Source organism: Anabrus simplex, chromosome 1, assembly GCF_040414725.1.
Source record: "Anabrus simplex isolate iqAnaSimp1 chromosome 1, ASM4041472v1, whole genome shotgun sequence".
In the NCBI taxonomy this organism is placed as follows: domain Eukaryota; kingdom Metazoa; phylum Arthropoda; class Insecta; order Orthoptera; family Tettigoniidae; genus Anabrus; species Anabrus simplex.
Window position 1 is genome coordinate 1,579,268,355 of NC_090265.1, and position 26,274 is coordinate 1,579,294,628.

The following is a 26,274-nucleotide window of genomic DNA, read 5'->3' on the forward strand; positions in this document are numbered from 1 at the left end:
AAATTTGGCGACTAATTTGTATTACATTCATAACATCTGGTGTAAGGTTGAAAAGTGTTAAACTTACTCGTAATACCTACCAATATTCTCAGCCATGAAAGCTTCTGCGAATTGTTCCAGTGACCCAGAGTACCCGCATTGAAGTCGAGTGTGGTTATAATAGGATACCAGCACATCCTTTGCCCCACGGGTGACATACACAATCTACAAAATAACATTAGATTATAGGAACTGCCCTTTTATTATCCGAAAAGAACGATGTTTTTTATGATTTAGAGATTCACCTTAGGCTTCTTGATCCATAACTGGTCCGGTAACAGTCTTTAGGCAGATGACTCTTTATACACCGAGGAGAAGAGAGGTTCTCTACGACGGTCACTGTGTCCTCATAGCCGAGTTCACCTTCTTCTTCTGGAACGGTGATCGCACCGTATCTGGTCCATAAACAGCGTTTGCAGTGGGATAGAAAGTATATTTTTAAATAAATTACAGTATCAAAATTCACATTACTTCAATTAGGTCTATAAATACACTGGCGGAAAATGAACTACTTTACGTCCTACCATGTACGAAAGGCAATGATGATAATAATAATAATAATAATAATAATAATAATAATAATAATAATAATAATGTTTGTTTGTCCAGCCCTTGTCCCGTTTCCCTACGGGGTCGGGTATGAGGTGAGATGAATTTGTCGTGGCGGTTTTTTTTATGACCGGATGCCCTTCCTGACGTCAACCTCATCAGAGGAGTTAATGAGAGATGAAATGAATGACGTGATATATGATAGTAGGGAGAGGGTGAAACCCGGTGCCGGCACATAGCCTACTCCTGTCGAATAGCACCAAGGGGTCTGCTCAAGGCTTAACGTCCCCATCCGACGGACGAATCACCATCAACAGCGTCATATGCCCTCACTCCATATGAGCACTGCGGAGAGGTTTGGAATTTAATCCAGGCTTTTGGCACGCAATCTAGTGATTAGAAATTGTATACCACCACCTCCCCTACCCTGCCGGCCAACATTCTGATGGTGAAAATTTTTTCGACCAACGGGACTCGAACCGGCTAACCTCGGTGTTAGACCGTTTTAGACTTCAGCGCCTTAACGATCATGGCCACCAGGCGGGCAATAATAATAATAATAATAATAATACGATCTAGCAATTTTCACTGATTATCCGAAAAGAACGATGTTTTTATGATTTAGAGATTTACCTTAGGCTTCTTTATCCAAAGCAAATTAATCATAAATTAATCATCTCAGGACACAGGCGAAGAAAGCAGGCCTCCAGATCTCCTTGGAGAAAACGCAATTCATAATTAATATCAAGCTACCACCAAGAGAGCAAAACGTAAACCAAAGGGCAATCAAACGGACACAACAAATTTAAATAGACTGGCGAGTGGACAGAACCAAACATCTCTGAAAAAGAAGCTTTCGAGTCTTGCATGAACAAAATGGAAATAGCTTATCTACTGACCAAAGACGTTTGCAGCATAGTCCATATCCTTGAATGTAAAACTCAGACCAGAGACTTTGTATGCAGCGCAATGCCTTGCTATGAGCAAGAAAGGCCTCATAGAAAAATTGGAAATTAAAGAAAGATCGCATGGAAAATTCTTGGACCAATTAAAGACAAAGATGAGTATAGACATCGGCATAACCAAGAGCTGTATATTCATGTCCAGAAGATCTCTGATGTCATGTGGAGAAGGAGAATTGCATTTTATGGCCACTCGCTGAGAATAAAGCCAACACGATTATCAAACCAGATCTGTAAGTTACCTACTTTAGAGATAGGAAGACTCAGCCAACTTAGTTCGAGGAGGTGGAAAGGGCCCTACAGAAAATGGAGATCACTTATGAAGATATACAAGAACGGAATCGACCCAGGAGAAAACTAGAATATCACCAGGTTTTTTCAAAAATGTCAAAGTTGAAGTTAGGAAAGACGTGCACGGAGAAAAGAGAAAAGCAACACCGGCAACGAATGAAGGAGAACTGGGCAAAGATCAAAGCCCAGAGAAGAATGTGGTCCTTAGTAGGCTGACACGAATAATAATAATAATAGTAATTGTTACCGTGTTTTGGTGGTAGTTATGCATGAAAGAAGGTGCTGGGTGGTGAATAGGTCTCAAGCTACTAAAGTGAAATTAATTTTAAAATTTAACAAGGTTATATTTTCTTTGCAAAATTAGGTAACAACAAATAGAACAGGTACTTAGTAGCCGAAAACACGATAGAAAATTACATTTACATAGGTACCCCATTTGGGGCTTCAAAAGTCAGAAACATAATTCTTGAGCAATGAGCCCAACCTTACAATGAACACCATACAACAAAGGGGCCGAAAACCCCCAAACATGCCAGAAATATTTGCTTCCAATTACACCCAAAAGCCTCCTTGAGGCAGAGACACAATTTTCAATAAAGGGCAACTTCCCCTTAAAATCCAAGCCTATCATAGGCCACTCCGAACTCCACTTTTAAGCTGTCCTCCAAGGACGTATACACAGGGGTAAAATACCCAACCTACTGAGGTCTGTTAAATGACAAGAAAGTTAATACATGACCTCTAAAATACAATTTGAGAGGAGGCGAATTTGCACTCCTAATGCACTTTGCTTAAGACCTACTTGGCACTAGGCCGTTAATACAAGGGCTAATCCCATACTACAGAGGTGACTTAATAGCAATTTACATTACATTACGGAAGAATTGGTTGAGAAAAATAAGTTCACCTCAAGACGATGTGAGTGGGAGCTCGAGAGGGTTAAGCACTCTCTATCCCGATATGTCGTTTTAAAAGAGAATATATGAAAAGAGTAGTTACATTTTAGAAAAAGGTTACATGGTTGAACGCTTAGAACCCGCCCCGAAAGTTAAACTGCTGAGCTAGCAAAGAAAGAAGTTATTAATCGGCCATTACCTTGTTGTTGACCGCTGCCGAAGAAAGAGGCGCTTCCCGCCCCCTGCTATGTACTTAACACACTGAAAGATGGAACAGAAGTGGCCCGGAGACCCGAAAATCAGCAGTTTATATCCTCTCGCGGAAGGTTCTAGGCGTTAGGGGAAAGAAAACACCCTCCCACAAACTCTTTATTGGGTAGGACCCCGCAACGGATTCAAGTTGGGGGAAGATACACCAGATTGGTCAGAAATTAATAGAAGACATTCGGGATTGGATACATTCATAACAAGGGGAAGAAAGGGGTAAATATTGCCAACTTAAACAATGACAGAAAGAAATTTAACAAAGAACAAACTCTTGAAATTAAATTTTCTCCAAAAAAAAGTTCTTTGACTCCGCACTAGGTTGCACTATTGTAGATCTTCAGTAGTGTCCTCTAGAAGAGAAAGTTCACACTTCTTACTTCAAGCGAAACAAAACACATCAAAAGTGACACAGTTCTAAAACTCCAAAATTTACAGGTAGTGACATCTTCTGAGAAAGTAGAGAATTAATAGCGTAGATAAAGTTCAGACTTCCTCCAGCAGAGGAGTTTCAACTGGCGCACATTTTAAATTAGCGGAGTGGAGGTGTACCGCCCGGTACAGTAATAATAATAATAATAATAATAATAATAATAATAATAATAATAATAATAATAATAATAATACCTAGTGGGTTAACAGAATCGACCTGCATTATAATTGAAGCCAAAGGAACAATAGCAGAAAACAGAAAATAGTATCGGAGATATGATAGATGTATCTGTATACTGAGAGTACTAATACGTCGCAGTGCTGAAAATTTGGCCTTAGCATGCTTCTTAAAATGATGATGGTTGGGATTAACACATGGGTGACGGGCCCAGAGAATTATCGTAGTTCTTCATCAGATTGTAGGTGATGGGCTACGGTAATTATCGTTGTTATGCACCTGGTGTTCCTTGGTCGCTGTTTCCTAGGTGGCGAAGTTGTAAGTTTCAAAGGGCGTAGTCATGAAATATACAGTATAAGATAGCTGTTGCTCCTTCTTTACTCTTTATTTCTGTATTTCATTCTTTCTTTCTTTCTTTCTTTCTTTAATCATTTATACAGTTAAGAAAATAACTAAGAAAATAAATACAGTTGCTAACGGATACCGATATTTTGTGATGAATTATGTGCAGACCCGTTATCAGATGTACCGAGTGACAGTGAACTGAATATTTTTAATGATGTGAGAGTTTCGGAAAGTGATCTTTGTCTTTATATATCTAATCATTGGTGACAATCTCGTGTGTTGGAATATAGCAGTGACATGAACACAGCTGATGAAGACGTATACATAGGTATGTAGCAGGCATAGGTATTGTGAGCTAAATGGTACTGTTTTGGAAGTTTTCACACTGTACAGAAATACTAAGCCATCTAGTTAGTATACATTCCAAGTTTGAGGTAGATATATTGAATATTTTTTGAATTACGGTACCATAGCTGCACCGTAGGTTTGTTCTTGCAGACTTGAACGGGCATTCAACAGGGTGTGGCAGCCTTCGTTCGGCTTAGCACACTGGGGCGAAACGCTGGCAACCAGGAATGACTTAGCTGGAAAATGTATAATGTCCAATAACGGACCATTTATATTGGTATTATAAATTTGGGACAAATATTCCAGGTTCCCTATGAGAATCATCATCTATATCGCCTGTCACTAACGTGTGAGGAAGTGCAAGTAGACAACCATCCCCTTTTAAAACCAACCATAGGAAATAACGGAGTTCTGAGCTCTCCTAGAAAAGTATCGACGAAAAAAAGGGCCAGAAAGGGCGTTAAAATGAAAGACTCCTTGGACCCCACAAGGATAATACCGTCGGAATCAAAGGAGAACAAAAGGTGATCAAGAGAGGCCTCATAGGAAATATGATAGTGAGAAAGCTTACACAATAGGTAGTAGCAATGCTAACTCGAATAACGGGGGATTGGTCACCGAGATACGCTCCAGGAATTGCCCCTTTTAATTGCTTGTTAAGGTAAATAGGTGATAACCGTGGTTGTAGACATGATATGGGTTTTGGGCTTGTGCCGTGTCGAGAAAACAAAGTGAAACTCTTTCCATTTCTCAGAGAACTTTGCTCCATGTTTTGAGAAGAAAATCTCGACTGTGTACGAGGAAAGAGTTCTGCAATAATGAGGGTTTGAAGTTGTAGTGGTACGCTAATTAGTCACCAGACGGCTCGCTGTATGCTCGCACAGCGCTCCAAGCGGGAGTTGCCAACAACTGACGACGGTAAAGCATTCTTAAATTCAAACCCTCATTATTGTAGAAGACTTTCTCGGGAAAAGTCAAGATTTTCTTCTGAAGAAAGTTCTCTGCGAGGCGTAAAGCGTTTCACTTTGTTTTCTTGACACGGCATAAGCTCAAGTACGGGCCGCGAAAGCATCAATGTTAATAAACCGTGGTTGTATTCCATGCCTTAAAATCTACTGAAATATGTCGGCCGCATTAAGAATCTTCAGTTCCACCAGACTGCCAGATATCAATCTTGGAACCTCCACCCTAGAAGACGAATTATTGAGTGTAAGAGGTAATGTTTACACACTCGATATTCAACGATTCAGTTGTGTGAAGCGTGGAAGCAGGAAAGGTCGCAGTAATAGCTTCAAATAGTGCATAACGGAGGTGCAATAATTGTCCGTAGAAATTTGGAGACTAGGTGCTAAAAAGTACAACATTGTACAATGTAAAGGCATAGAATAGCAGCCGTACGATCACTTCAAAGTAATAATATCACATCGTTAATATATTACCAACACTCACCAATATTCCTTGCCTTATTTTCGGATATGGCCTAGTTATATTTACGTGGCTACTGACTACCAGGACTTAGGAAGGAAAAAAAATCAGATTTCAGAGGCATTTTCAACAGAACATCGAGATTAAAATTGTGTTTCTGATGGTCACCCTAGAAACTTCGTTTATCCTTATTAGCTGTGGGTGTATCGTAAGGGAGTGAGTTCGATTCACCGTCATGAAGTCGAAACATTTTGAAATGAGTTTTCCGCTTCCTGAGAGTGAATGGCCCTGAAGGTTATTATCCTACATGAAAAATGATTACCAGGTTATTTCCTAGGGTGGAGGTAACAAAAACAGCTGGGCATTGAGCTAAACACTCCATTCCTCTTAGCGCCACGGTCGCAGCTAGCGAAGATTGCTTTGTCTTACTTTGCTTTTTTAAACCTACGAGGCAGGGACGTAACGTTAGAGCCTGCAGGGCCTGAAATCAAGGCGGGCCCGGGTCTTTACGGGGGCCCCACAGACTACTCGCAAACAAAAATAATTAATATCGCTCTGCACGGAAATGACGTGGGCGATTTTGTAGAATCAGTCGAAATAATTTGTTTTGTATAATTTGTTCGTAGATGACTTGCCACTTGGTTGCATCTAGTAGCAATCAATTGTGTTGAGGATAACACAGCACTACTTGCCGTCTCTCACATCACAGCGACATGTTCCTCAGGGAAGACCTGCCCCAAATTATTTACAAATGAAAACTGATACCAAAATATAATATATCAGTTAGGAAATGACACTTTCCTGATGTGTAGTGCTCCTGAGATCGTATTATGCTCGAATTTTGCAGAACATTTACCGGTACTCACACGTTTATTCAACAAGAGCGTACAATACCAATGAGAAGTTGTAGCAACAATCATTCAACTCAGTTTCGAACGAGCTCCCTTTGTGCGAAGTTAAAATAGGCTTATCATTTGTGAAGTTTGATAATTTTCAAACTTTATTTCAAGAGTCTTGATTTAATTTTGTTCTTGTATTTTTTGTGTTGTAATAGAATTAATTATTATAATTATTATAATTATTTCGGTATCGAAAAGAGGTTGCAATTCTGTGGTTACTGAAAAATGAAACCGATAAAAGTACGAATATGTAAGCGGTTCATAGTTTGCAGCTCAGAAGCTTAGAAGTTAAACCACGGAGGCAGAAAAATAAAACCTATTAAATATTTGTTATCATATAAAATTATGATTTCGTGTGGCTCTTTCTAGCCAAGTGCAGCCCTTGGAAGGCAGACCCTCCGATGAGGGTGGGCGGCATCGGCCATGTGTAAGTAACTGCGTGTTATTGTTGTGGAGGATAGTGTAATGTGTGGTGTGTGAGTTGCAGGGATGTTGGGGACAGCACAAACACCCACCGCCCGAGCCATTGGAATTAACCAATGAAGGTTAAAATCCCCGGGACCCTCTGAACCGAAGGCCAGTACGCTGACCATTCAGCCAACGATTCGGACAAAATGCAAACTCGTGTCCTAATCCCGAGATGGTGCAGCTCTTTTTAGACACACCCCCATTGCAGGTGAGCTGCATGTACCATTTCAAATACATACCAGCCCTCCTGCCATTCTTAAATTTCTGGCATTACCCGGAATCGAACCCGGGCCCCCGAGGACGGCAGCTAATAGTACTAACCGTTACGTTACGGAGGCGGATAAATATTTGTTAATAATCTTACAATAATTGACAATAAATTGCATTACTTCTACCTGCTGTTATTCAATTTATATTTCGTTATTCAGAAGTTTTATATTGTATTTGAAGGGGCCCGAATTTTTATTTTGGCAGGCGAGCCCGTAACACATTCATTACGCCCCTGCCAAAAGATGGATCTAAATTGCGCCTGAAACTCAATTGCAGGAGTTACACCATCTTAGTTAGACAAGTTCTTCTTTTATGGGGAGTCTTCTTTTGGCTGAACCTGAAATCAGTATCGTTCTATGAGTATTGCGATGAAAATAAGAATCAGTAGACAGAATACAGATGATGATTTCGAACAAGAATATTACTATTGAATGAAAGTCCTTAAGTACTTACTCCAGGAATGGAGACCTTGTAGTCAAGGGTTGTTCAGTTGCTTGCTTGAAGTTCATGTTGTTCATCAGCAACCACACCATCTCCTGGGTCCACGTGGTTCCTGAAATGAAACGACCACATGCATTAGCACTAATTTCAGCAACAAAACCGCAATACTTCATACTGACTTTTGTGAATTAGTCCTTCATGTAATTATCCGACATTTGGAAGTGCACTTAATCTCAACTTTGATATGACTGGAGAAAAAAATGTTAAGCTAACTTTTCGTGAAATGATTCGTTCCTTATTAATATAGCGCAAAGGTCAATATTTTGATAATTCTATTTAATTACTTGTATATTGATCTAAGTGTTCATGTATTTATCTAACCACTTATGTATCTATCTTTCATTTACCGGTTTGTTCATTCATTTGTCGACCTATTTCATCAATGTGATTGTATATTTATTTTATTTTTCTTCATATGAGAATTTTCAAGCACCGTATTTTCGTCGTATAGTGTAAATTACATTGGCCTGTACAAGGAATTCGGATGTTCAGTCCGCAGACCACGGCAAGCCTAGAATAGAATTAACAACCTCCTTCTTGCTGGGGAATGGCTTTATCGTTAACAGAGCAATAGACTTCGTAGGCTCACTGAAGGCATGTCAACGAACTTTGAACTTCCACGACAACAGTAATGTCATTTTTTTGTTTTTTAAATAAATTATTACATCATGTAAATGACATATAGGTTTAATATAGGACGGTAACGTTAGGAATAAACAAATAATCAAACATGCATACAGTGACTCGCATAATTATTCGGAAAGACATGATTTATTACATTTTCCTTTGTGTTAGTGATTTCAGTAATGATAAATCACTGATATAAATTAAATACAAGTTTCTGTAAGGAATATAAAAACTAAACGTCCATCATTCTTCTAATGAACACCGTAAATGAAAATATAATAATTAAAAAATAAAATCAAAACCAAAACCAAAACCAATATTGCACAAAATTATTCGGACACTTTCCTTTTTACTTATGATGCTAAAGGTTCAGCGTCTGGTGCGCTTTTCTTTCGTTTTAGTTACCTCCCTGAGTCTACTTGGCATACTCTCCACTAATTTCCGGGTGTAATAGGGAGATATCTTCTGTTTTTCAGTTGTTCTCTAGATGTGGTTGTTGTTTTTCTTATTTCTTTATCAAGTTTGTTCCAAAGATTTTCAATCACATTCAAGTCTGTTGACTAAGGGGGAGGATGAAGCACCTTTGGGCAATTAAACAATAACCACATCCTTACATTCCAGGCCATATGCTTTGGGTCGTTATCTTAATAAAACTTAAAATGTTCACCAATCCCTATATTTTCGGCACTCTTTTTCATATTGTCCCTCAGTATTCTGAGGTATTGAAAGTGGTCCATTTTACCCTCAATAAAAACCAATTCACCAACTCCATTCGTAGACATGCACCCGCACACTATTACATGTCCACCCCCATCCTTCACAGTTGCTTTCAGATTTTTCTCTTGAAGCTCAGTATTAGGACGACGCCAAACTGTTATCCTCTCATCAGACTGAAATATGTTAAATTTACTCTCATCAGCAAATATAACGTCATTCCACCACTCATTGTGTTCGCTAACATGCTGTTTGGCAAACAGCATTCTCTTTCTTCTATTTATTTGATTTATGAAGGGCTTCCATCTTCGAGATGCACTTTCTTTCCGGTGTCTGCGGCAATCTCCGTAAAGAGTTTTGGAGCACTAAACTTGGGGTTCATTTTTGTTTTTCGGTTTTCTCTCACAGAAAAAGTTCTTGGACGTCCCGTGTGTGGTAGATGTTCAATCCTATTTTCCTCCCGGAATCTTGTGATAATATCAGATACTGTACTTTCCTTCATTTGTAACATTTCAGCAATTTGACAACAACTTTTACCATTAGCATGGTGAAATTTTACTAGCTTCCGCTGTTCGACTGTGCTCTCTCTTCCTCTGTGGCCGATTTTCTCTAAAGTTGTGCACAATACTCTAACTCACTGATTGTTTACGTTCATACTGTCCGTGGCTCTTCTACACACGACCTCTGCATGGCAACTGACTTGTGTCCGAATAATTTTGTTGAAGCACGTTAAATGCGTTCTGAAGTTCCAGGGTCACTGGTTCTCTCCTATTTTCTATAAGTACACATTTCAACGCCTTGTTGAATCTGTCAAACTGGGTTCTGTCAGAAACTAGTTTGTGTGTTCAGTATTTTCTCTGAAACATAGAGCCAGTGTATAGCAAAGGCTATAATTAACGTGTCCGAATAATTATGTGAGTCACTGTACATAATTTGCGTGTCCTCTTGTAGCAGGAATAGATTTATTTATTTAGTATATGACTTACATAACGCATAAAACAATGGGGAATAAACAAAGAAAAGACAAATAAGTTTCCAGCAGCCCTTATAAATTACAGTCCAGGTTCTTGATCCATTGAACTGCATCAGGTCTCGCATCAATAAAATATTGTCTCTCGCCTAGGCAACACCTGATAGGACACTCAAAGGCGATGTTTTTTTTTTTTGCTAGGGGCTTTACGTCTCACCGACACAGATAGGTTTTATGGCGACGATGGGATGGGAAAGGCCTAGGAGTGGGAAGGAAGCGGCCGTGGCCTTAATTAAGGTACAGCCCCAGCATTTGCCTGGTGTGAAAATGGGAAACCACGGAAAACCATCTTCAGGGCTGCCGATAGTGGGATTCCAACTTACTATCTCCCGGATGCAAGCTCACAGCCGCGCGCCTCTACACGCACGGCCAACTCGCCCGGTCGAATGCGATGTGGTAGATTGACTGTTATTCCCATAGTCTCAGATAGCTGATGGTTTCCAATCTCATTAAAATGCCAAAGCAGCACAGCGTCCATGATTAGTGCGGATCCGCTTTAATCGGGCCCTTTACTGACCGGGTAGCGGGAATCCTGCGAGCCATTTTTATGCTGTTTGACTCGTTGCCATTGTAGACGCGCCTTGGTGGACCATCCTTCATTCCATTTCTGTGGTAGTTTGAGATGCTTTACTGAGTGAAACAATCCTGCTGATATTGGTATGTTTTGGTGATGTAACATCATAGGATCTGAATATCAGCATTGATTGGTAACTGTGGGTTGGCCACAACTTTTGACATTCTCGGATTAAGCTCTTTTGTCTCCTAAGATGTGGAGGAGCAATATCACAGAGAGTTGGTAACCGGTAAACTGGAGTGGATTTAACGGTCCCAGATATCAGCCTCATAGTCTGGTATAACTGGACGTGAATCTTCTTAACAAGGCAACAATATTCAGCCACGGATTAAAATAGGCCAAGTGCAGTCGTCCAGAGTACATTTGCTTGAGCTCCGCATGAAGTGGCCATCAGTTTACACAGGATGTTGTTGCTTGCTCCTAGTTTAGCTGAAGTTTGAAAAGGGTGTTGACGGTAGGTCAAGGATCTGACACCCAAATATTTAAGGTGTTTACTGTGGTGAACCTGTACGACATTAAAATACAACAGATAGTTCCCTGTCTGCGAACTCGTTCCTCAGACGGAAGCAACTTACTTCGTATTTCGTCATATTAGGGCAGAATATCCATTTTTTAAATAGTGAGCCAGTATGTCCAGATCACTCGTCACGGTTTCCTCAGTCATAGTAAAGGATGGATGTTTTGTGGTTATGGTCCAGCCGTCAGCATACCCAAATTCCCTGCTGGAAGTTTGCGGCATATCATACAAATAAATGTTGAAAAGGAGTGGTGCAAAAATAGAACCTTGTGCCAGACCGTTGCTTAGTTTGAACTGCCTGCTGATTTCATTGTTCAGATGTACTGTGAACAATCTGTTACTCATAAAACTATTTATTATGTTCACTACTTTCCTTCAGGGTAATACATTTAGTAGTTTGTAAACAAGTCCTTTCCTCCAAACAGTGTCATATGCTGCAAATAGGTGTATAACTGCTGCTGATGTTTGCAGCTTCTTCTAGTAATCGAGTTCAGTTAAGGTGCTCAATGTCAGTACTTGATCTTGACAGCTTCTCCCAGGTTTAAAGCAAGCTTGCTCTTGAGGGATTACATCCAGTATTTTTGGAGCAATACGATTGTACAATAGTCTTTCAAACAGTTTGAAACAGCAGCTTAATAATGATATTGCACGGTAGCTTTCTGGTTTGTCACCTGGCTTACTAGGTTTCATAACGCTATTATTTTGGTTTTCTTGAATTTCTTTGGGAGAATTACAGTAGTCTAGATATTACTAAGAATCTCTCCTAACCATTGCTTGGTATTCTTACCGCAGAACTTAAGAAATTATGGAAAAATTCCATCTTCTCTCACAGCTTTAACTGCCTTCATTTCTTGGAGACGTTTTTCTACCACTTCAACCGTGAATGGGTCTGCAAAGTTTGTTGAATCATTTATGGCTTGTTTGAGGATATGAAGTTCTTTCTTAATCTTTTGTGTACGAACGTTATCTACCTGACCATCATTAGGCATTACTAGGCACCTCGTCCGGCTCCATGGCTAAATGGTTAGCGTGCTGGCCTTTGGTCACAGGGGTCCCGGGTTCGATTCCAGGCAGGGTCGGGAATTTTAACCATCATTGGTTAATTTCTCTGGCACGGGGGCTGGGTGTATGTGTCGTCTTCATCATCATGTCATCCTCATCACGACGCGCAGGTCGCCTACGGGTGTCAAATCAAAAGACCTGCACCTGGTGAGCCGAACATGTCCTCGGACACTCCCGGCACTAAAAGCCATACGCCATTTCATTTTACTAGGCACCTCCATGGCGCAACATCCCCGAAATGCCATGGCCTACCAAGTGACCGTTGCTCAGCCCGGAGCCCTACAGATTAAGAGGTGTCGTGTGGTCAGCATAACGAATCCTCTCGACCATTATTCTTGGCTTTTTAGACCGGGTGCACCATCTCACCGTCACATTGCTCCTCAATTGTAATCACGTAGGCTGAATGGACCTCGAACCAGCCCTCAGATCCAGGTAGAAGTCCCCGACCTGGTCGGGAATCAAACCCGGGGTCTCCGGGTAAGTGGCAGGCACGCTAGCCCTACACTGCGCGGCAGGCTTATTATTAGATACTGATGCTATTATTTAACAATTGCATTTGGATGAATGTTAGTTTCCTGTTTAATCACGAAACAGTTGTCAACAAGTTTTCTGAGAAGGCTCCAGACTTTCTTGCTTGAGTGTGTAAGTTCATATTTTCAATAACCTCGGTCCACTTCTCTCTACAGGCATTTACAAGTTGCTGCAAAAGGTTATCTGCAATTTCATTCTCTCCACTTTGAAGAGATTTTTGGTATAACCGATCACATTCCTGACTCCATTCTGGAATACATTCCTTTCGATAGTCTCTCGGTACGAACTTCGTAACAGTGGCATGTACAGCTTTAAGTAATCGCTTGTACTGGTTTGCTTCTGGTGGGATCTGCCTGAGTACATTATCAAGCTGAGTTGCAAACATTCCCCAGTGTGCCTTCTGAAAATTCCATCGAGGACGAGGCATTGTTCTGATTACTTTGATTTTGAACCCACTTTCAGATATTAGAGGGCGATATTGACTATAGGGAAAATCCTTCAGGACATTTCTTGTGACTGAGAGATGGATTGAGTTAGCATTAGCTGTGACAATACAAAGATCTAGTTTATAGCCTTGATGTCCTCTTACAGATTTGAAGGTACCACGAACTTTTACATAATTTATCAGATGCATATTGGTCTTATCCATCCATTCTACCAAGTCTTCACCATTTTGGTCATTGGACGAGTATTTCCAGTTAGTATGGTGACTATTGAAGTCTGCCATATAGATAGCAGCATGTTCATAGCTGGTGAAATGTACAACTGGCCACCCGATATTAGGGGGCTGTTGAACATTACTAATTGTTGTGCCGTCTCTGTTCACAACAATGGAAATAATTAACTGAAACAACGCTAATCTACCAATTTAACATTTTCATTATCCTTTCTGATGTATGTTTCAGTGCCATATTGTGGATGGTGTGTAACATCAACAGGATCGTACCCATCAATTCTTCCTCTTCTTCTAAGCTGGATCTCGTTCTCAACATGAGTCTCTTGAAGTAAAACGACACCAACATTTTCACGAGGACTTCCGGATGGATGCCTTTAGACCTGTTGATTCCATGTATGTTACGCTGGCAGATTCGAACTGGTAATCCAACTTTACGAATTAGTTGGTCCTCAGAAGGACCGGTGGTATTCATTCTCGCTAAGTCAATGTGCTTTAATTGTTTGCCAGAAGATCACGTATGATAGTCTGGCAGTCAAACGGCTGATGTTCAGTTCAGTAATGGAATTTTAATCGATGTACATGTGCAGGGGCACGAGGTGCACGGATCAGCTTCGTCCCCACGAGAGGTAGTCTCGTGGGTTTTGCCTCGGCGCCGTTTTTCTCTTATTCCAGGGAGCAGACCGTCCGTCACTTCGTCTTCGTTTGGCGTACATAAAGGACCCTAATCTGTGGGATAAGCTACTAAATGAGAAAATCAGACTGATTTTGTATGAAGAATTTATTTAACAAAGGAAATCGAAATTGATTAGAACTGAATTAAATTAAATAAAAATCTACTGATAAAAACACCACGGAAAAGTAAAATTAAAAAAATATATATAAACTGAACTGAATCAAAATTAAATCATATTGAAATAAACTGAGAAAACTTAAACAGAATAAAATGATAAGCCATGATTGCTTTATCCCAAACGATTAACGTGGCCTCACTTCACTTCACATAGATAGATAGATGCCATCACTGTATTGTTATTGTAACCTATTTCTTGTGCCAAATTCAACTGTTGAGACCTTCCCGTTTTCGCTATATCGCTGTGCAAGGATTTTGTATACATATAGATACGTCGAGTGCAGTAGGAAACTACATTGCTTTTTCTAAAGAAGAATACATCTAGGGAAAGACTTATTTTCGTTTGTGGAGCATATGCTTCAGTTTCTTCCTTGTCATTTTGTATATATTATGTGACATTAAAAGGAAATCCGTATAAATATACTGCACTCACCACTCTTAGGATAGGTGATGATCCACACATCATCTTCTCGCACTTCTAGGTTCTTGATCCTATCGGCAAACTTGCGGTAACTCATGGGCAAAATGCAGTCTGATGGCGATACTCCAATACTACCAGCAGAGTAGAGACGTCGTGTCGACAGCTGGAACTGCACGCTTAAGTGTGTCTTGATCTCTTTGAAATGTAAGGACATTCTGGAATGAGATCAACATAATGTTACAATTAAAAGTTACCACATTAAGTAATTTTTAATTAGCATTTTATGTCGAAGAATGTGAATGGCTGAGATATCTGACAAACCAGGTCTTTAAAATGAAATAAATAATTAAATTTCTTTTGAAAAGGCTTGCATTTCTCTTCATGTTCAACTAGTGTGAAATGTTTTATTTATTACATTCGTGTGACTCGAAATGGTTTTGTTAAAAGTATCTATGTTTAAGGAAACCTCTTGAAAAGTACATGATTTCTAACAAGCTGGACGTCAAGTTTCAGCAATGAAAACGTTATCAACGTTTCCATATGATGATGATGATGATGCTTGTTGTTTAAAGGGGCCTAACATCGAGGTCATCGGCCCCTAATGGTACGAAATGAAATAACAAAAAGTTCAAATTAATCCACTGACCAAAATAAAATAAAAACTGTCATGAAGAATGAATGGATGGACATGAACCCAACAAAAACAAAAAATCAAACAAACAAACAAAACAGTGGATCAGACTAAACAAAACATATCTTAAATAAAGGTATTACTGACCAAGGGACCACTCATAAAGCACAATGATGCTTGATGCCTAAAGGGGTGCAAAATCCATGTATAAAGCCCCACAGAATGGTACATGTCGCGAGTAAAGTAGAACCATGGTATTTTTCATGTTGGGGTACTAATCAAAAGTAGCGAAGACTCACGGTGTTCAACACAATACGGTACTACTCACGAGTATTGTACTTCGTACAGGTAACGCAGACCTACGGTGTTTCTCACACAATGGCGCCACTCATAGCCAACCCAAACCGATGAGTTTCCTCACCTAGGTGTACTAGTCACGGGTGCCGGTCCCACGGGCCCCGTGGTGTTCCTCACATAGTAGGTATTAATCACAGGCAACGCAGACCCACGGTGTCGCTCAAATATTGGTACAACTCACAGGCAACGCCCAGACCCGCGGTGTTGCTCACATGGGTACGACGCACGGGTACTGGAAAACCCTCAGGCCAAGCTCTATACTGGTACTAATCACAAACCTATTTCGTACCAAATATAGTGGTACTACTCGCAAGTACAGACAACCTATGGTGTTCCCCGCGTGATGATACGAATCAAAAGTAGTTTCATGGTTCTAATTCAATCAACCCTTGGTCGCCCCTTGTAGTCGCCTCTTACGACAGGCAGGGGTTACCGCGGGTGTATTCTACATGTGCGTCCCCCACCCGCAGGTGGTCGTTTCCATATGAGACATTCGTCAGCTTAAAGGAAAGCTTAGCCTATTAAGTCAGTTTTTGAGATTACTTCACACAACCTTGTGTGATTTACTGGTGCTGTGCGGTAAGTTGTATGAGGTCAGTATACTTACTGAAACTCCCAATTTTCATTTTCTTGCTAAGTCTCAAGATAGGAATTTTATTCAGTTTTAATGTATTACTACAATTCTAGCTATATCAGTTGAAATATATTACTACAATTCTAGGTACACACCGCTATTTTACATACTCCAACAAAGTGTCAAAGCAAAATATTCTTGTTATCCTTAATGTGTTTGCTTGCAATCGCATGATATATAATATAACATGCAGATTTAATTTTTTTGCGAATTATGGTTTACCACTTATGAAATATAGTTTGTTTTCTTTGAAAGAGACCTGCTGAGTTCCGGTAACATATATATGGTAACTGTACTAGGTAATTCACTAATATGTCGAAGATTGCATATCTTAGAATACTGGCATCCGGTATCTAGTATCCTAGATTCTTCTAGACCATGTCTAGTCTTCTTCTGTTAGCGACCAGTAATTTTGTCTATTTTCGTACTGGCGTACCTAGATATCAAGCTACTGACAGAGGTTATGAATCCAAGATGATCTTCTCGACCCACGCCTATGTTACATCATGCCTTCCATGATCAGTTGGTCTAGCCTGTCTTTTTAATTTCGAAGAGACCACTCCAAAAATTATGGATGTCACGTTTTCATAGAAAATGAGCTGAGGGGCCCATTATGTTAGTTATATGGTGTAGAATATGTGGTTAAAATGTTAATTGTTGATAGTCCACGAGGTATGAGGAAAAGAAAATTTGGTATACAATGCAAGAATGATGGATGTCATTAGTATACAATACAAAAATGGTGGTAATCTTTTGTTCTCATGACTAATTGTGTACTTTCCAGTGTTGATAATGAAATCAGTTGATTTGTGACGCATTATTATGCATAGTTGACATTTCCTACGGTTTGCTTATTATTTTGTTAAGTTCAAAGTATAATATAATATAATATAATATAATATAATATAATATAATATAATATAATATAATATAATATAATATAATATAATATAATATAATATAATATAATATAATATAATATAATATAATATAATATAATATAATATAATATTGGGACCTTTCCCACCGTCCCCCATGACTCATGGGACCATGTGACAACAAACCAACCCTTTCGGGTCACGAACACATGGGACCATGCTCCACGGAAGTCGATAGTCAAGGGATCTTTTTGGTCTGTGCCGATTTCTCCTCATTGGGATTGTATACTTAATCCACTCACATGAAAAGTTATCGACCATTCGACTCAGCTAGATCAAAGCTACTCTCCCGTTCCTGAGGTCTGAACACGGACTCCTCAGGGCCGAAGAACGTTCGCGGCATATAGAGGCTATCAAACATAAACTATCTTAAAGGCCTACAATGAACGGAAGAGGATTCTGGATGCATGTTTTTCGGTATAGATAGGCATGAAATCGTTTAGAACAATTTACTATTCACTCGGTGAAATATACAAAATTTACATACACTCTTGATACTTCTTACACAATTGATATAAGCAATCACTTATTTTAGCAGCGGAAAAATCCGTACTGCCATTGACATCCGCTGTTACCTCCACATTCCACAGACAAAATCTATGTGAACGGCAACGTTAGCTGTTACTTTCTCTAATCCAATAAATTTTCCTTTTTGACACAGACGTAAATATCCATATCCCTCTCTACCAAAACAGAGAATTACCGAGAGGTGGTTAATATGATCTCACTTTTTCACATACTATCACTTTGAATTGCCTGTGTCCTATATTGCTTACATAACTATTACATTAGTTTGGATGTATGCTACACAAATTGTTTCATGTATTATCGCGATTGTTTTGTGCGTTCTATCATCCGGTTACCATAAACCACTTGAGTACGACATACATAATAAAATGACCCTACCATATTCACAAAAACAAAACAAGCCATGTTCCCCCCAATGCGAGTATTCCATGGGACTGAATCCCGTATTACACATTTGACTCTATTTACACACAAGACAACTGTCCGCTTTTTTTGAATGGTCGGCTAACTTAAGAAATCATTAAAGTAAATATTAAAACATAATTAATCCGAACATTCTGACCATATCAGAAATCCGTCACTAAAACACGGAGAAGAAAAATAAAAACAATGGACTCAAGTCTTCCATATAAAATTAAACAGACTTGAACAACGAATTATCATTTGCAATCACTACCAGTGGACTTTCACGAAGTCTAGATTCAAATCGACATCGATTATAAGTAAACAAAACACTTCCTGGAAAAGAAATACATCAAACACATGTATCAATAAAGACAATAGCTGTAATTAACCCGTTGTAACCCGCTGTCTTAGCGAGCCGTTGATCCCTGCTGTGCCCACACGAGGTTTGAACCTGAGACTCTGGTCGTCTCCATCCAGGGTACTGTAATCAAGCCCTAATTAATCTAATCATGTATCGAACAGTCATAACAAAAATAAACATCTATATTGCTCTGTGGGTCATGGTCTACGGCGTGGCAATTAAAGAACTTGCTGTGTTTATTCTCAAAAGAAACCAGATTGTTGGTCCGACCAACCTTTCTGCTTGTATTTATTCCTCTCTGTTCCAGACGCTCCCCCTCTCAGCCGTAACTCATGACTGACACTTGTCCCACGGTCCGGAGACTAAAGACACCATTCAACCTGCTTCCCGCTAGGCTTTTTCTCTCTGTGTCCATCAAATTAATTCATTAGAAACTGGCACATTTTATTCAATGCTCGGGCCAGCCCACATACCTTCAGTACACGAGAATCATTTCTCAAATTCGACCGTTAATTCACATTTCACTCTCTCATATCTCTGGAGGTCTGGAGTTCGACTCGTATCTTCTCTCCTTCCAAAAGTCCACCCTCCGTTAGCCACTGACCACAGCAATACTCCTATTTCTCCGCCTCTGAGGCGAGAGTGTGTACCTATCAGATACTACCCTATTGCTCGAAATCTATCGGTATAAATCATCAATCAGAATACCTTTGGTAAAATAATAACAATAATAATAATAATAATAATAATAATAATAATCTTCTAACCTTTTGCTTGAAATGTATCGGTATCAAAACACTGATCAAGTTACATTAAGAAAATAATAATAATAATAATAATAATAATAATAATAATAATAATAATAATAATAATAATAATAATAATAACAATAATAATAATAATAATCAAAATTAATTAATATTATTAAATCCTGCCAAAAACACTAACAGACCTCATTAGTGTAGTGGGGGACAGGGGTTCAAACCTCAGCACTCCAATCCTTGAACATCTTCCAGTACAGCCACAACTTATATTATCATGCAACAAACTATATCTTTACGAACATAGTGCTGATTCTAGCCCAAGCCTTTCCTTTTTATACGGGCACTTGTTGATGACTCTGTCACCTCGCTAATCCCTGCGTAACTTAGGCAATTGCTCAGATGAGATCTACATTATTAATCTACATAGCATTCTACACCTATTCCCCCTCAATTCCTTCTCAGCACTAAATAAACAAAATATGATAACATGCAAATGTAGCCACTAAAAGGGGTCCCAAATTCTATACATAAACAAAGGATCACTCCCTTCCCATATCTAATTAATTAAAACCAAAATGAATAAAAGGATTCCCGACCATTCTCAGGCGGATTAAGCCTATTTATAATGTTATTTTTAACCCTATACTTCATGACTGTTATTTACAAAGGGAAATACTAGCATTGGAGAAGAAAAAAACTTTGTACTCAACGGTTGATGTCTTCGGCCTGGTCCGGAGGTTCCGGAGGCCTACCCATGTTGGATTACTCCATGGCGTTGGATCCTGGAGTCCTGGAGTTCAGAAGTTCCATATCTTGTCTCGCGTAATCCATTTTTGTAGCACACGGATCACTGAAATTAGATTGTAATTTACACAATTTATCAATTTCTTGCACACGTGTTACCATTCACTCCTATTACTTCTTTGGCTACCCACTGCCAGTTACATGGAGATGAATATATCGGCTACTTTCAGCTAGTCTACCCGAATTGCACTGTTAAGCCGGACATTCCCAGCATCCGTATGATGCAGAACTCTCTACCCCTATCTTCTGTATGGTTTAATAGTTCAGGAACACTCCTCACAGTTAATAATCTGACCTGCGCTTTGTTCAGAAAGAGCGTGGATTTATACAGTTTTTTTGTTCTCCTGCAGAAATTCTGCGTACTATCCAGTAGTTGTTATACAAAATCCTACTTCATATTTCACGCAGTCTTAGTCTATTTTGCAACCGACATCTTAAGTACATCTCATTACCGTAATCGTCTGTTGCCTATCACAAATTATAAGCGAAAAAACTGAAAAATTTCACACCCGCTTTGTTCACACAGTATACAATTGAGCGGTAATTCGATAGCGAACCGACCGTCGTTTCCCGTCGAAAGCTCCTCAACGAATGCTGAAGCTCCCTGGAAGTGCGAAAAACTTATACTAGCCCCGGTGGTAGGGGCGGTTTAGTGAGCTCATCCCCACTTTTATTTCGACTGCTCCTGGATAAATCAGCCTGTCGAAATTAGCAATACGCTAGACTGTGTGACTTGGTTATGCACAAGTGCGCTGTGCCATGCGGAATTGGATATGTTCGGCGGATCTGTAGTAATTAATTTATCAGCTCGGAGGGGAAGTAGGGAATCCCCGAAGGCATCTGGTTTTTCACTAGGCGTACGTACGCTAACGGAGTTATATAAGTTGTTTACCAACGCCTTTCGCTTGGAGAGTATTTTCTATCAGAACTCCTGACTTTATAATTCCACCAAAATTCAGCACACTGCTCTGACGGGTGCAGTTTTGCTAATCATGCCTTATTTACGCCGAAAATGCATTAAATTTAGCCCGATAGCTTTGGCATCGCTGTACGCTGGCATTTGTTTTCCAATATGGAGTCGCTAAATAGTGTTCTTCTCCTGCTTCTTCTATGACGTGTGCCTAGTTCGGGGATTCTTTAAGCCACCCAGTGGGCGGGTGAAGGCGCCTCTCTGGCGGGCGTCTTATTGCACAACCTGATGATACTCCCAACATCCACACAAAGAGAGCTAGCTGCCTGCTTTCTAACCAAGCATATCACTGGAAATAAATACTAATTGTGCCGGTACGGTCACAATATATAAAATAACTTGTCTTGACTGACTGACTGACTGATTCATCAACTACTGGACATAAAGAAATGAAATTTTGGGGATACATTCATATTACAATGTAAGTGCTCATTAAGGGAGATTTTTGGACATTCCGTCGCTAAGGGGGTGAAATGGGGGGGGGTGACTTTTGTAAATGAGTGTAATCTATATCTAGAAAACTGAACAGTTTAAAGACGCGAAAATTGGTATTTGAAATCTCCTTTGAAAATAAAGAAACATGAATTTTTTTGTTTTCGGAAAAAACCTGTTCATGGGGTGAAGAAAGCTGAAAAGGGAATGAATACCTTTTATGTGGATGCTTATATCGCAAAAACTGAAGATGTTACAATCATAAAAAATGGCATCTTGAATCTCCTTTAATATTAAAGAAAGTGTTTCTTGTTTTTGGAAAATATAGTGTATTTAAGGGGTGGTGAACAGGAGTGACAAAGGGGGTGAATTTTAAAATAAGTATATCTACAGTATATTTCAATAACGCAACATGTTACAGACGTGAAAACTGGTATTTGGAATCTCCTGTAACAGCAAAGCAACACACACGTTTTTTTCTGAAAATCCACTTAAGGAGAAGTATTAAAGGGGGTAAATTTTAAAAATGAGCATATATACAGTATATATCATAAACTGAACATGTTACAGATGTAAAATTGGCATTTTTAATCTTTAAAAAATAAAAGTAACTCGTAATTTTTTGTTTTATGTGGATAGATATATCTCAAAAACTGAAGATGTTACAAACATAAAAATTTGTATTTAGAATCTCCTAAAAAATGAAGAAAAACGTGTTTTTTTATTTCGGAAAAACCACTTAAGAGAATGGGGTGGATGAAAAGAAGTGAAAAAAAGAGTTGAATTCTTTTTATGGAGATATTTATACGTCAAATACTGAAGATATTAAAGACGTGAAAATTTGTATTTGGAATCTCCTTTAAAAATCCTTTTAAGTGCGTGAGAAAAGGTGAAAAAGTGATTTAATACCTTTTATGAGGATACTTATATCTCAAAAACTGAAGATGTTACAGTCATGAAAAGTGGTATTTGGAATCTCACTTAGAAATAAAGAAACACGTATTTTTGTTCTTGGAAAACCTATTTAAGGGGTGGGGGTGAACAGGATTCACAAAGGGAGTGAATTATTAATATGAGTATATCTCAAAAACGTAAAATGTTACAGACGTGAACATTGGTATTCCTAATCTCATTTAAAAATATAATATCACATACCTTTTTGTTCTCAGAAAAATCACTTGGGGGGGGGGGTGCATGTAAAAAGGACTGAAAGAGGGGTTGAATGATTTTTATAAGGATACTGGTATCTCAAAATCTGGGGACATTAATGATGTGAAAATTGGTATTTGGGATCTCATTTTAAAATAAATAAACACGTTTTTTCTTGTTTTAGTAAAATCCACTTAAGGATTTTAAAAAGGACTGAAAAGCGGTTGAATTCTCTTTATGAGGATACTTATGTCTCCAAAACTGAAGATTTTACAGACATGAAAATTTGTATTTGGAATGTTCCTTTTTTTTGCTACTGGCTTTACGTCGCACCGACACAGGTAGGTCTTGTGGCGACGGTGGGACGGGAAAGGGCCAGGACTGGGAAGAAAGCGGCCGTGGCCTTAATTAAGGTACAGCCCCAGCATTTGCCTGGTGTGAAAATGGGAAACAACGGAAAACTATCTTTAGGGCTGCCGACAGTGGGGTTCGAACCCACTATCTTCCGAATACTGGGCACTGGCCGCACTTAAGCGACTGCAGCTATCAAGCTCGGTGGAATATTCTTTGAAAATAAAGAAACACGTATTCATTTGTTTTCTGAAAATCAAATTAAGGGTGGCTAAATGAATTGGAAAACGAGTTTAATTATTAGTATGAGGAAACTTAAATCTCAAAAACGAAGGAAGTGAAAATTGGCATTTGGAATCTTCTTTAAAATAAAGAAACACGCATTTTTTGTTCGGAGGAGGGAATCAACTTAAGGGGGGTGTAAAAGCAGTTGAATACTTTTTATGAGGATACAAATAAGAAGTAGACTTAAAACAATACACCCCTAAGGGGTTTTGACTTGAGGATGAGGAGTGATAACGAAAATATACGTTTATATGAAACCGTTTGAATTACGAAGTTTTAATGTCAAATGATATCCTAGGTGTTAAATAACAAAAGGTATGAAACAAATTTAACCACTCAGAGAGTTAAACGGGAGTTAAGATCCAAAAACAAATATATCCATTTCTTCCTCCGAAACGGTTTAACGTACGAAGGCAAAATTCCAAATAGTGGTGTATATTTTAAATCCTTGGTGTGAAATAGGAAATATTTTAAAATTTTCCACCGCTAAATTATTCATCCCTCAAAAACAGTTTGGCGTACAAAGGTATAATTTTACGAGAAGGGTTTTCTTACATGTCCTTGGTGTAAAATACCCTATACTTCAAAATACACTCCATAATTTAAAAAAAGAAAAAGATACGGCGCACCGGGAAGGCGTTGTCCGATTGTAAGGAAATTACGTATGCAACGACATTCGGACCTAACATGCAAACGATTAAAGTTTTATATCCAATGAATGAATAGCGGGAGCTCTCGTGCATCCGAACTCCGCATGCATCAGGTGTATATAAGGCGTGATTCTGAAGCGTATGTTCAAAGTAGGTGTTGAATTCGACTGCCATCTTAACGTCGGCTGTGAGAATGCCACGCCGAAGGATTCGTGCTCATTACGAGCAGATGTCAGAGTTTGAAAGAGGTTGTGCGATCGGATTGAAAGAAGTTGGTTGGTCGAATCGAGCTGTCGCTGGACATTTGGGCCGAAGTGATGCGGCGATCAGACGATGCTGGAACGCGTGGGTCAGCACCGGCAGGCATCAGCGTCAGGACGGCAGTGGTCGACCGAGGGCCACAACAGCACGGGCAGACAGAGCGATTGTCAGAACAGCTGTCACACCACCGGAGTCGTCATTATCAACGATCCAGCGTGTGACCCGCACACATGTGTCCACCCTGACCATCAACAGACGCCTGAGCGAGAGGAAATTGCGCTCGCGCCGCCCATTACGCCGCTTACCACTCACGCTTGTTCACCGTCAAGCCAGATTACAGTGGTGCCGCGCTCGAGCAACGTGGAACTGCGCTGACTGGGGACGTATAGTCTTTAGTGATGAGTCCCGTTTCCAACGGTGCCCTGACGACAACCGCAGACGTGTTTGGAGAGGTCCAGGCCAGCGTGGGGATCCTGCCTTGAATATCGCACGCCACACAGCCCCACAACAGGGGTAGATGGTCTGGGGTGCCATCTTCTTTTTATAGCCGGACTCCTCTGGGAGTCATTCATGGAATACTGACAGCACAGCGGAATGTTGATGACATTCTACGGCCGGTTGTGTTACCGTTCCTTCAGCGACATCCAGGCCTTGCATTCCCACAGGATAATGCCCGGCCGCACACGGCACGTGTTGCTATAAACTGTCTTGAAGCTTGCCCTATCTTTCCTTGGCCAGCTCGGTCGCTGGATCTCTCCCATAGAGCACATTTGGGATGTCATGGGAAGGCGATTGCGAACATCCCGGAATGTCGCCGATATACCCCAACAGTTGAAGACCATTTGGCACGAAATTCCGCAGGACACCATCCGGGACCTTTATCAGTCTATGCCACGTCGAGTGACAGCTTGCATCCAGGCCAGGGGTAGACCAACACCTTACTGACGTCCTCACTTTGTAACGCTCTAACTCTGCAGTAAATCATTCGATTGTTCTGCAATTTTGCTCGTTTGTTTTTCTATGTCTGTTCCTCACATCCACCGATTTTTATCGCCATCGGACAATTCCTTCCTGGTGCGTCGATTTTTTGTTATACAGTGTATTTCTCCCCTAAGGGGTTTAGATGGTAGTTGACTCTCAAAAACACAATATCCATTCTTCCGAAACAGTTTCAGGCACGAACGTAACATCTTTCTTTATGAAGGGTGCTCTTCTATACCTATATGTTAATAAAATTTCAAAACATTCACTCCTTACAATAGTATTCATTCCTCCATACTGTTCGACGTGCACAATCAAAATTTTGCACGTTGGTCCCTTTTACGTCCTAGATGTTAAAAGTGATATGGTTTGAAACATTCAAATTCTTCAAGTGAGTGGTAGATTATAAAATATATAATTATCCCCCCAAAACCGTTTGACGTACGAACTGAGGACGTGTTTTACAGGCTCAGCTGACAGTGGACTCTCCAAAATGTAAAACTTTGAATAATAACTTTTATTTTAAAGCCGTAGCGAATCACGGGTATCTTGCTAGTCTCTATATATCCAAAATAACTTGTCCTGACTGACTGACTGACTGACTGACTGACTGACTGACTGACTGACTGACTGACTGACTGACTGACTGACTGACTGACTGATTCATCATCGCCGAGCCAAAACTACTGGACATAAAGAAATTAAATTTTGGGGATACATTCATATTACAATGTAGGTGCTCACTAAGGGAGGATTTTTGGATATTCTGTCGCAAAGGGGGTGATTTTTTAAAATGGGTGTATTGTTATTATTATTATTTATTATTATTATTATTATTATTATTATTATTATTATTATTATTATTATTATTATTATTACAACTTACCCCATGCGGAGGCTGCCA

At 39.6% G+C, this 26,274-nt stretch overlaps 1 protein-coding gene across 1 annotated transcript in view; it reads right to left on the reverse strand.

Moving 5' to 3' along the window:
* The window catches only part of LOC136858556 (luciferin sulfotransferase), a 62,160-nt gene that overhangs the window by 20,606 nt on the left and 15,280 nt on the right, over window positions 1-26,274 (reverse strand). Inside the window, 5 exon segments of the mRNA XM_067138179.2 lie at window positions 81-204; window positions 285-310; window positions 313-434; window positions 7,820-7,919; window positions 14,882-15,084. Of these exon segments, the coding sequence (XP_066994280.2) occupies window positions 81-204; window positions 285-310; window positions 313-434; window positions 7,820-7,919; window positions 14,882-15,084 (575 nt within the window).